Consider the following 13,208-nt stretch of genomic DNA (forward strand, 5'->3'; position numbering starts at 1 on the left):
ACCGAGAATAGAGAATTCCAGCAATCTACCCGGACTGCCTTGGAATCGCTGGCTGCCGAACAGGCCGCGCTCAGAGCCGCGTACGCAGCCGATAAGGCTGCAGCTGAAATCGCGAACTCATCAGTTCGACCTGTCGGCCTGGAGACAGGGGATCGAGCTCTCCCGACGGTGACTAGTTTGGATTTCTCTAGGATCCCGATCACCCCGTCAAGGATAGGATCATCCTACCCAGTGTTTCAGCCAGGGATGTATTCACATCCCGGAGTGATCATCCCGGGATCCTTGCCGAGCTCCAGCAGGATTCCTCCTCCCCCGGGAGGATCGCCACCCCAGCCCGCACTTCGTCCACTTGGCGCTGAAGAAAGGGAAATCCCATTAGCTCGATTCCCCGCGTCATCTGATTCCCCCGCGAGCTCAGACAAAGCTCCAGCGCAAAACCAGCCAGTCGCTAGTACTGCTGCTGCCGTCGCTTTCGTGACCCCAGGAAGATCCGAGCTCGTGACCAACAGGCCCGAGCTGACCGAAATAGAGTTGTTTCGCAAAATGGTAGACGACAAATTTCGCGCTGTTCACTCAAAGATGCATTCTGCCACTAGCTCGGCCCCTGAAATCGACCGTCTAGTAGCCGAAACAGGACGAACCCCCTTTTAAAAAGAGATTAGTAGGGTCAAGATTGGAGATGCGGGAAAGGTCCGACTCCCTAAGTACTCCGGTACGACCAATCCTAAGTCTCACATGACAGCCTTCCGAATTGCCATGGGTCGAGCTCGTCTTTATGAACACGAACTCGAGGCAGGATATTGTCAACTGTTTGCCGAAAACCTAACCGGGGCCGCCCTAGATTGGTTCTCCAGGCTCGAGGAAGGCTCGATCAGCAGCTTTCAAAAACTGTCTACCGAATTCCTTAAGCATTACTCTATGCTCGTTGAAGACGAGGCCACCATGGCAGACCTGTGGAATACCCAGCAAACCAATTCCGAGTCCCTCAAAGGCTACATGACTCGCTTCAAAAGCATCATGGCAAAAATCCCGAACATCGATAACGATTCGGCTTTGACCGCTCTAAAAAATGGACTGTGGCATGATTCTCGTTTCCGAGAAGAGATGATAGTCAACAGGCCACCTACCATTGAAGATGCGATACACCGCGCATCGAACTTCGCAAGAGCCGAAGAGGAAAGGAGTTTCCTGGCTAAGAAACATGGTATCAAGAAAAGTACACCGGGAAGTCTAATCCCCGGGAACTCGCAAGGGGTAGGACCCAACAGGAAAGGGAATACAATCCCAAAGAAAGCGGAGGCCCCACCAGGTTTCGCGTTCAATGTGAACGATGGGAATCGCAGCGAAGCCACTAATAAGAAGTGGACTAGAGACCCTAATGCTTATTGCGAATTCCACAAAAGCAATGGCCACAGTACGCTCAATTGCGAAACAATGAGAAAAGTCTTAGCAGAAAAATTCGCTAAAGGGGAGCTGAAAGGAATTGAATTGGGACCCCCTCCCAAGAAAAAGACTTTCAACTCACAACCCCGAGGAAACCCTTCTCCCAGAAAAAGGGGAAGAAATGATGAGCAGGATACTCAACCCGAGCCACAAACAAAACCTAGAATCGATTGCATTATTGGAGGTTCGAAGTTCTGTAGGGAATCAATAAACTCCATAAAGGCTCATCAGCGTCAGCTAAAGAACACCTCTACTAGTCTTCCCACGGAAGGTGAAGACGAAGTGTTAATCTCCTTCAAAGAAAGTGAGGTAAAGGGGCTGGTCGCGCCACATGATGATGCCCTGGTCGTCGAACTAGATGTATCAAACTGCATTGTGTCTCGGATCCTGATCGATGGAGGAAGCTCAGTGGACGCGATCTTCAGAAATACTCTGAACAGGATGAACATCGACGAAATCGACATCGAGAGAGAACCAACAGAGCTGACCGGTTTTAACGGACTGGTAACGCCCTCTATGGGAGTAATCAAACTCCCTGTCCAAGCAGCCGGAATTAATAAGCTCGTCGAGTTCGTGGTTCTCGACTGTCCATCACCCTTCAATATGATACTTGGGAGGCCGTGGATTCACAGTATGAAAGCCGTCCCGTCCACATACCACCAATGTGTTCGCTTTCCCACTCCAAATGGGATCGCGGAAATCCGTGGAAGCCAAGAAGCATCTCGAATGTGTTACATGAGCAATCACAAAATAAAGAAAGAATTATTGAACGGTGCCCCATAGCAATTAACGACTGTCGGAACCACTGTTTCCACCCTGCAAGACACAAAGGGAGGGGAGGAACATGTGGAAGAACAAGATTCCCCTCGTCCCGAGTTAACAACCCAAGTACAGCTCGATGGATCTAACCCAGATCACCATGTTGGGATCGGATCCGAACTCAAAGGAAAAGTAAGAAGGGATATAATAGCCTTCCTAAAAAGAAATAAAAATACATTCGCATGGTCCACCGAAGACATGCCAGGCATAAGCATCGACGTGGTGTCTCACCAACTCAACGTTGACCCTAGCTTCAAACCCATCAAACAAAAACGGCGAAAACTCGGCCCCGACAGGTCCAAAGTGATCAATGACGAAGTGGAGCGACTACTGAAAGCCGGATCAATCCGAGAAGTAAAATACCCGGATTGGCTAGCAAACACCGTAGTGGTAAAAAAGAAAAACGGTAAGTGGAGAGTGTGCATCGATTTCACTGACCTCAATAAAGCTTGTCCCAAGGACAGCTTCCCTTTACCACACATTGATCAGTTGGTCGAGGCCACAGCTGGGCACAAAATGCTCTCCTTCATGGACGCGTTCTCAGGATACAACCAAATCCTTATGCATCCGGACGATCAGGAAAAAACGGCATTCATCACAGACAGATGGACTTATTGCTACAAAGTAATGCCCTTTGGCCTAAAAAATGCCGGGGCCACGTATCAACGACTCGTAAACAAAATGTTCTCCGAGAAAATCGGCAAGAATATGGAAGTATACATCGATGATATGTTAGTTAAATCACTCCGAGAGGATGATCACGTCGAACATTTGGAAGAATGTTTCAAGGTATTAAATAAATATCAAATGAAACTGAACCCCGAGAAATGCTCATTTGGAGTATCTTCCGGAAAATTCCTAGGATATTTGGTCACGCAACGAGGAATCGAGGCGAATCCTGACCAAATCCGCGCATTGCGCGAAATGCCGTCCCCCCGAAATAAGAGAGAGGTACAAAAACTCACAGGCCGTATAGCTGCCCTTAATCGCTTCATCTCTCGGTCGACGGATAAATGTTTACCCTTTTACCAGCTCCTGAAATCAAACAAGGAGTCAAAATGGAACGACGAATGCGAGAAAGCATTCCGTGAGCTGAAAGAATACTTGGCCAAACCCCCAATCCTCGCGAAGCCCGCAATCGGAGAACCACTCTATCTCTACGTGGCTGTGTCGCACGCTGCCATAAGTGGCGTTCTGGTTCGAGAGGATCGAGGAGACCAGAAACCAGTATTTTACATTAGCAAATCCCTCGTCGACGCCGAGACAAGGTACCCTGCTATGGAAAAGCTCGCACTAGCTATCGTCACTTCAGCCCGGAAATTAAGACCGTATTTTCAATCACACACGATCGTTGTAATGACAACCCAGCCGCTGCGAACCTTCCTCCACAGTCCAAATCAATCCGGAAGGTTGACTAAATGGGCAGTAGAGTTAAGCGAATACGACATCGAATTCCGAGCAAGGATGTGTGCAAAATCACAAGTTCTTGCTGATTTCCTTGTGGAATTCCCGAGAAATGTGACCGAAACCAACCCCGACGAGGGTGTTTGGACCTTGAACGTAGATGGCGCCTCATCGAAACAAGGATCTGGCGTAGGGATACGTCTGGTGTCACCCCATGGCGAGGTAATCGAACAATCATTCCGACTCGACTTTGTCGCATCAAACAACGAAGTTGAGTACGAGGCTCTAATCGCAGGTATGCAACTAGCTAAGGCCTGCGGGACAAAAAAAGTAAGCGCATATTGCGACTCCCAACTCGTTGCTAACCAATTTAGTGGAGAGTTCGAAACAAGAGACGAACGTATGGAAGCTTACGTGAAGGTAGTACGGGACCTCGCAAAGAACTTCGAAGCCTTCGAACTCACAAGGATCCCGAGAGGAGATAATACATCCGCCGACGCCTTAGCAGCTCTGGCCTCAACATCAGACCCCGGACTCACTAGAGTCATTCCGGTTGAATCAATCAAACAACCTTCTATAGCCATTAGCATTAACACAATAATGACAATAGAAGTGGGGGATTGGAGGGACGACATCCTGAAATACATCAAAGAGGGAAACGCGCCCGACGACAAGTCAAAAAGGCGAAAATTAAAACAAATTTGCGCTAGATTTTGCATCATCAACGATGTTCTTTTTAAAAGGAGCTTCGCTGGACCATATCTGAGGTGTATCTCCAAGGGCGAATCAGCCCGCATTATCTCCGAAATCCACGAAGGGGATTGTGGGAACCACGCCGGTGGAAGAGCCTTGGCCATAAAAATCAAAAGGCAAGGATACTATTGGCCAACGATAGTGGAGGACTGCGAAGAACACTCCCGACGTTGTGATAAGTGCCAAAGGCACGCCCCAAACATAAAGCAACCCGCCGAGGCGCTGTCTTCAATCTCGTCCCCATACCCATTCATGAAATGGTCAATGGACATCGTCGGACCAATGCCTGCCGCCCCCGGGGGATTAAAGTTTTTATTAGTCCTCACCGACTATTTCTCCAAGTGGATGGAGGCCAAAGCCCTACCCCTAATCAAGGATATCGACGTCCAGACCTTCGTATGGAAGGACATCATATGCCGACACGGGGTCCCACAAGAGATCGTCACCGACAATGACGCCCAATTCATATCAAAAAGGTTTAGACAATTCTGCTCATACCACGGAATAGAACTGAGAATGTCTACACCTAGATATCCACAAGGCAATGGCCATGCCGAGGCCGCCAACAAAACTATCGTAAACTCTCTAAAGAAAAGACTTGACGCTAAGAAAGGTCGATGGGCTGACGAGCTTCCGGGAGCCCTTTGGGCCTATCGATCCAGCCCTCGGCGCCCTACCGGAGAAACCCCATTCTCTCTAGTGCACGGTGTCGAATCAGTCATTCCTGTAGAACACGAAATCCAAACCATAAGGACGATGTGTGCACGCGAGAATGAAGACGCCAACAACTTGGCACTCTCCGATTCCCTCGACTTCATCGAGGAAAAAAGAGATCGAGCTATGGTCAGAATGTTGCAATACCAACAGAGCATCGCCAGGCACTACAATAAAAACCTACGCTTCCGCCACTTCATAGTAGGAGATCTCGTTCTCAGGAAAACATTCCAGAACACAGCAGAGCCTAACGCTGGAAAATTGGGAGCAAATTGGGAAGGACCCTACCGCATCACGAAAATGGTCCACCCAGGAGTTTACGAATTAGAGACTCTGAATGGAACACCCATTCTAAGGTCTTGGAACATCATAAACTTAAAAAAATACTACGTCTAAACCACGTAGAACCCCGAATCGAACTACGTCACGGCTTGATCCCATTCATTGGGTACGTAGGCAACCTTGACTCCAAGGCTCAGCCCCATCCAAAGTTTTAAACACGAGGTCTGTAACGCGACAGACAACGAGTAACGGACTCTTGACTCCGCTTGGTACCCCATCACCACCAACTGAGTCATCAACCTTCACAGGATCAAGGACGGACCCTTGATATCCTCACAGCATCGAGGCTCTCAGTATGATTGGGTAACACTAAGATGGGATCCCTTTGAAATACTGAAAATTAAGATGGGATAAAATAAAACGCAAACACCTCCCATAGGCATCGAGGCCATCAAAGCGTCTAAATACCTCACTAAAGGACCATTCACACGCTCTTGAAAACCAATACATAAAACAATACTTCACAAATCGAGAGTATGATCAGAACACGTCTCAGTCCGATGAACATCGAGCAGCGGGCCGAGATAAAGGCATCACTCCTCGGAGATTCAGACACACATAAAGCACAATCGGGACGCGAGTTTTTACAACGTGTCACCAGAAAAAGAAAAGGAAACAACTACGGACCAAAACAGTTTCTTTGAAAAGCAAACCCGAACCATTCTCGGCATAGGATTGATTATCCAGTTTGTAATCTGCCCTATAACAAAACCATAAGGACCAAGCTAAAAACGCTTAGCAGTTCCCACGCAACCTATAATCAACGAAATAGTTCACCGAGAAATGCAAATAAGGACTGATCAAGTTGATACAATAAATCATCCGCTAAATGTTGTTAGAAGGCTTAGCAAAATCCTGTAAACGACTAGGCAGCAGACTGATCAATCAGCTCGGCAGTATATTGAGCGAACTGAAAGCTCGCCTGTGACGAACTCGATTAATACATACGTACGGAGAAGAATTCCTCATGCGTAACGAATGGATCCAAACTATCCTACATAAGAGCAGTCGAAATAAAAAGACTTAGCAAAAATTGAGGAATCACAAATGCACAGAAGCCAAATAAAAACTCCGACCCCGGAGTCAAACAAGAGTACGAGCTCGATGAAAGCGTCCCCATGGCCACAATCATCAGAGCAAATAATTATTACAAAGAAAAAGGCATAATAGTCTTGCCCAAAAACAGACGGGCTCATAATTATTCAAAAGGAAATAAAACAACTGGAATGAACTGTGAAAATCCTTAGGCTCCGGACTCAGGAACATCTTGGACGACCTCGGTCCCCTCAGGAATTCCCGCCATAGTCAGACCAGCATTCGAGCCATACTGATCGATGTCCATCGCCACCGAGACATCTTCAGAGCCGCCATCGGGGGATACCCGCTCCGAGTATGGAGTGAAAATCACATCCTCCGCACCTGCGAGGTCGGGGAGAGGATCAGCGGACAGATCCGCGGTGAACTTGGCAATATCGTCCTTCGCCTCCTGAAGAACCTCGGTGGCATCATCGAGCTCGCCAGCCACCACGTCCTCCAGCACCCCGGCCGTAACACGGCACTGATCAAGCTTCCGCACGATCACAGCCTTCTTTTCACGAGCTGCGAGGTGAGCCTGGTATTTAGAGATAATGCTCCGATACTTCGCAGATGCTGCCTTCCGACCAGACCGAGTAGCCTGAGTCTTGATCATCTTGGCACTCTTCTGCATCTGAGCGATAAGAGCGTTAGCCCGCTTGAAGTCAGCAGCAGCTCGATTGGCAAAGGCACTCAAATCCTTGTTGCTCGACTCCAGCGCGGTGACCCGATCCCGGTGCTCCTCGATCTCCGATTGAGCAACGCTGAGCTGCCGCTCCTTTTCTGACAACTCTGAACGAGCTGCCTGGGCCTCGATGCCAAGGTCACGGAGCATCTTTTGGTCAAGTCGAGCATGCTTCAGCTCGTCCTCCTTCTTCACCAGCTCGCCTTTGAGCCCGGTCACCTCTCCCTCCAAAGCTTTCACCTCGGCGTTACGCTCCCTCGAAGCCTCCAAAGACCGTTCCAGTTCGCGAATCCTTCTCTCCGCCACTCGGATTTTATGCTCATAAGCATAAACCCCCTTGTTGATCTCTGCTTGATACTTTATTAAGACAAACACCAGACGAGATCAGCAACGATATAAAAAAAAATATATTGGATAATATACAAACAACTCAATAAGAGTTAATACCTTCGTGGCCGCCATAGACATCCCCCTATAGATGTTAGCACCCCTCAGAGCCCTTACTTTGCCCAAAGGCGCAGTAGGGTACCTGATCTGCCTCATCAGGAAGGCTGACGAACTGCCGTCCTCGTAGATGGGGTGGTTACGCTCAAAGTGAATCACCACTTTGTTCGGCTTCGAGTCAGATTTAGGCACCTCGTCAGGGGACGTGGGACCCGAAGAAGTCAGCTCGCCGGGACCAATCACCGCGCCCATCTCCTTTGGAGCAGCACTCTGTGGGAGCGAGCTCCCTTCAGTATCCACCATCCCGTCACTCTTGGCGGACCCAATCGGAACAACTGATCCCGGCAGTTCGACAGTCGCCTCACCACCACTTCCCACGTAGCCGACCTTCTCCTTCTTTTTCTTTTTGGCAGCCCGTTTCTCCTCCTTCTCCACCTCGGCGGCCGAAATGAAAACGCCCTCCTTCGAAGACTTCTTTCATTTGCCCTTCTTGGCCACGACCTCGACCTCGGGAGTCGGCTTAACCACCCCGGCTTTTCTCTTCACAGCACTCACAGGCGATCGCAACGCCACCTCGGGATCAGCCTGGACGGGTTGAGGACTCTTCTCAACGCGTCCCTCAACTCCAACACCATCAGGCGGACCAGGCGAGCTCGCCCCACAAGCATCTTCCTTCTCCGCTGTTCGCTCTGGAGCGGCCGAACCGTCGAGGATTTGGGGTACCTCACCTTTCTGGGCATCCTTCTTGGCTTGACGAAGTCTCTTCTTCTCAGCCACATAGTCAACTTCGGCATCCATGTCACCCCGCTTGCAATCCTCGCCTATGGTTAAAATTTTTAAAAAAAAACATTTCAATACAACACCTTCTGCAAGTCCAATAAAGTAATAGGTTATACTCACCAGGAACACCTCGATCAATCTCAGGACGAGCCCAATAACCCGACTCGACGAAACGATCTGAGTTGAAGTGTTTCCAATCCAAACTTCCAGTTCGCAACACCTCGAGCTTTCCCAGGAACTCCGCGTCAACCTTGGGCGCCGTGATTTTCGCTGTAAAAAAATATATATATATATATAAAAAATCACAAAAATCAATTCTTGACATATCATAAAAAGACCAAGTAGCGAATGACAAATCCTAATTCTATACCCGGAGAAGAAGCCCACTCGAGGCATAACCTTTGATGAAACGAGCCGACCGAGTGCTCATTTATCTCAAAGAAAAATCTTCTCCGACCCCAATGAGTGTCTTTCTCAGGTAACCCCTCTAAAACACCTCGACCCGCAGCATTAGCAAGATAAAAAGTAACCGGGGTAAGTTTGGAGTTACGTTTGATATGACCTAAACGAACCAGGTCGGCCATCGTGAGCTCGACCTCGTTCTCCTTGGCTAAGGTAATCAACCCAGATATTTTCCTAAGGAAATTGGGGCACATTTGGGGAATGGATATTTTTAGGGCTTCTAGATATTCTAAAAGCAAAGGGTCCACAGGAAATCTCAGCCCGCAATCCCTGAAAAATATTTCATATACGCAACAATAGCCCGCAGAGGTATCTGATGCTGTAAACTCGGGACTAGGAAGGGCTAAGGCCACGTTCTGAGGAATATCAAATTCATCGAAAAAGTCGACGAGTTCGTCCTCAGAAACCGTGGTGGGACCTCTGAGGTCCTTAGAAATCTCATCAAGCTTTTCTGGAGTGCTTTGGATAGACATTTAAGAAAACCCTTTTGTAACCCGGTCAGAAGTAAAAAAAAAAAAAAAACCAGTGAGATGAACGCCTAGAGAGATAAGCTCTGACGAAAAAATAAATAAAGAGAGTGAAAAAAAGACGAAAGATACCTGATTTTGAATCTTCGAGGGATTAAAAACGAGTAAGTCGATTAGAATGCGAAAAGCCCTATTTATTAATAGCGATGGGATGGCAGCGTCGTTTCAAATTCCACTCAAGTAGGAATCATAACTGATTCAGCCTAGAAAGGAGAAATTCAGTTTGACACCTGTCATTATGAACATCATGACTACGACACGTGGACATGCAAGTTCGGGATTCAGTTCGAAAATTCGGGCTCAAAAATTTAAAGCACACTTAATATTCGCATAAATTAACTATGCTTTGGGGGACTTATTGTGGGTACCAGAATAAATCCTTGTAATTTGGGCCATTTCTCAAAGGCCCGATTTACATCCTGGGCCCCGATTGGTGAATAAAATCCAACCAAGCCCAGCCCGCTCGGATTAGGATTACACCTAAAAACCAGCTCGCAGCATCTGCCCCGTCAGCTCCGAAGAAGCAGTCTCCGAGCTGACCACCCCGCGAGTCCGGAAGAAGCGGTCTCCGAGCTGACCACCCCGCGAGTCCGGAAGAAGCGGTCGCCGAGCTGATCACCCCGCGAAGGAATAGGCCAAACCACTCCGCACGCAGCATCGCAGAACGCTCCAGACCGACCACGTGTCCACCAGATCGACGGAAGAGGAGCGACGATCTCATCTATAAATAAAGGAAACAGCAGATCTCGCAGGGGACATTTTATCCATCATCTTTCTGTACCCTCAATATTCTGTATTCCCAAAATATTTTCTGTCGTTCTATGTACAATCGTGATCAATTATAATAAAAGTTATTTCCTCAATTTGTTTCTATTATTATCTAAGTCGTTATTCGTTATTACTCCGAAATTCGATTCTATTTACGATGAATTCTTGAGATCCACATCATATAAATAAGTCGATATATTCAATATAATATATATAATATCGTGATTGTTGAGGAACGGATTTCGACATCAACAACAACTAGACCACATGTGATTTATCTATTTGTTTTTGTTTATTTAATATATGTATATTATAATTTAAGACATACCTTAAAAATTAGATAAAAATAAATTTAAATATGTATAAATAGAAAAATGAAATAAAAAATTTATCATGTTAATTTCGATCGACCGAAACTTGTCCAAAAAAATTGATATTGTTAAAAATAAAATTAACACTATCTGAATCTAAAACTTTGACACTTTCTCTAATAAAATGGCGCAAAATGCGGTATCTTATTCTTATGGCAATTTTTGTCATAAAACATAGTTGTGGGAAATGCATAAAGAAAAAAAAAAGTATTTATATAATTTTTTTCCCACCAAATATCAAAGAGGCGAGATAAAACCTCGTTAGCCTAAAGCCAAGTTTGAATGAAGCCAAGTTCAAGAGATACTTTAGTATGCAATTCGACAAAACCACGGCAATGTCTTGTCCAAGTTACGGGAGACATCCCTCGATGATATTGTCCGCCCTGGGGCAACAAAGCTTGCAACAAATTATCTCGCTCGTAGAAGTCTCCAGGAGAAAAAAGATACATTGAAGACGATGTTCACTTGTCAATGGTGGGAAGACAACAAACTAAGCCCTACATCTGCGGATAAATTCACCACCGAGACTTATATGAACTCGAGATTTTGATAGTCTGACGATGAGGTGTGTACCATTTTTTATGCTATGTACACCACTTTTCGATCAGTGGACACTTAGGTGCATCAGACGATGGGATGTACTACGTGTTCCATGAGATGAAGAAGAAGTTGGAAGCACTGAATGGAAAAAAAATGGGTTTTCGACATCGTGGAGCGTAGATGGACTAATCAGATGTGTCATCCATTACACATAGCATGTATATTTATTATTGTAAAATTCTCAATGTATAATGATTTTCTATCGTTTTGCAGCTTTCTTCCTCAATCCAAAACTGCATTTTAACTCGGAAATTGTCATGGACAATACTCACATGGCCGCTGTCACGAAGGTGTTCGATACCTTGCATCCGAAATTAGATGGGGCCACTCTTGGAAAAGAGGTATAATTTTGTAAGAATGAAATTTCTTATTATTATGTATATGAATTATGTAATCACATTTGATTTTGTAATTACATGTGATCGCATTTCAAGAACCTAGAGGAAATTATATGACTTAATATCATATATTTTTTAATCTAACTTTATGTCACATGATTGCAGGTGAGTAGTGGAAATGTTATGGAAACTGGACTCCGACGTTACATTCATTGATCATTCGAATCTTGTCACAGACTTTGCAAGGTGTCTGCTTATGAGAGAAATTGGAGTACGTTCCCCCTCGTCCACACCAAGCAGAGGAACCGCCTAGCATACACGAGACTCGAGAAGCTTGTCTTCTGCTTATACAACATGAAATTGCAGCTCAGAGAAATAACCCGGATTCACGACAACTCGATGGTCGCGATGGATAATTTTGAATATTATCGAAAGAGCTTTAGAACGTTCGGGGAATGACCATGAGTTAGACGGTGAAATGCTTCGCTGGATTGACTCGGTTCACTTGGACGACGACTACCAGAACCCGGATCCAACTATAGCTTAAGAGGCCTGAGAGTTTAGAGTTGTCTGGAGCGAGTGATGTCTGAGGAAGTCCTTTCGCGGATCTGGTGATAGTTTCGATTCAGATGGAGGAAGGAGGTGAAGGTGGATCATGTTGATCCGCATGGTGGTGGAAGAGGTGGAGGCTCCTATGGTAGTGGTGGAGGTGGAGGTTCCAATAGTGGTGGAGGTGGTCGAGATCGGATTAGGACTATGAGCGTCTTCACTCTACCTTTTTTATACAGGTTATAGGCGCGGCCACCACAGAAGTATGAATGATGTCATATCATTTATGTCTAGCAATGACGTTGATGAGTTTTCCAACAACTTCGGATCTGTGGCACTTGCTTCTCAAGGCATAAAGTACTCTTCATTTACGTACTATGAAGGATCTTCCGCTTACAACGATGAGTGCTATCCACCACAACCTCCAAGCACCGTCTCCAGAGTCCATCCGCAACCAGGCTATCCCCTGTACTCTTTCTCTGTTGGTGAATCTCAATGGGAGTACGATTAACATTTGAACAAGTACTTCACTTCATATGCTCATTTCATAAGTCGGTATGATTACTATATGACCGTTACCTGAGAGATTTCTACGGGGTAGTCATTTTATTGATTGTCATTTTTGGTGAACTGTATCTTTGGTTGATTATGTTTATCTTGAACTATTTCATTATGTTTGTGTTGGTTTTGTTGAACTATTTCATATGGTTTATGACTTTATGTTGAATACTCGAACTATTTGAATTATGACTCGTAATGTAATGAAGATATTGTAGATTTTTTTCATTTTTATTCTACGTTATGTATGATTTTTTTAAAAATATTTGTTCATTGGATTTCTCACAGTAAATACGGTATTTTACGGCATTCTTCGACGGTGACGATAACTTCAACGGCACAGTTCACCATTTTTTTTTTGTATTTCACGGTATATCATTGGCTTACCACCGGATACTAATAAAATCTGAGTCCTGAAACGATAACGTTATTTCGATCTTTGCTATGCATATCATGTGAGCACTTCAAAGTTCAGACGACATATATAAATACTCAAATCTAGTATAACCATAAAAAAAAAAAAAAAAAAAAAAAAAAAAATCATACTCTCTCACGTCTTGAAATTAGGGACTCTCCA

The 13,208-nt window shown here is 45.7% G+C and overlaps 1 protein-coding gene across 1 annotated transcript; it reads left to right on the top strand.

Annotated features, from left to right (window-relative positions):
• The first annotated feature begins 756 nt into the window (after nucleotides 1–756).
• On the top strand, nucleotides 757–2,226 carry LOC149383091 (uncharacterized). Its single transcript, XM_089627675.1, has one exon. It carries the CDS (start codon nucleotides 757–759, stop codon nucleotides 2,224–2,226), a length of 1,470 nt encoding a protein of 489 aa, XP_089483801.1.
• The last annotated feature ends 10,982 nt before the right edge of the window (nucleotides 2,227–13,208 follow it).

The sequence above is a fragment of the Urtica dioica genome, chromosome 10 (genome assembly GCF_054948205.1).
Source record: "Urtica dioica subsp. dioica isolate 48M chromosome 10, U.dioica_male_clone48M_v1_H2, whole genome shotgun sequence".
Lineage (NCBI taxonomy): Eukaryota > Viridiplantae > Streptophyta > Magnoliopsida > Rosales > Urticaceae > Urtica > Urtica dioica.

What these genes read in the sequence shown, in the direction of transcription:
- LOC149383091 (XM_089627675.1), top strand. Translation starts at nt 757, where the DNA reads ATGGGTCGAGCTCGTCTTTATGAACACGAACTCGAGGCAGGATATTGT.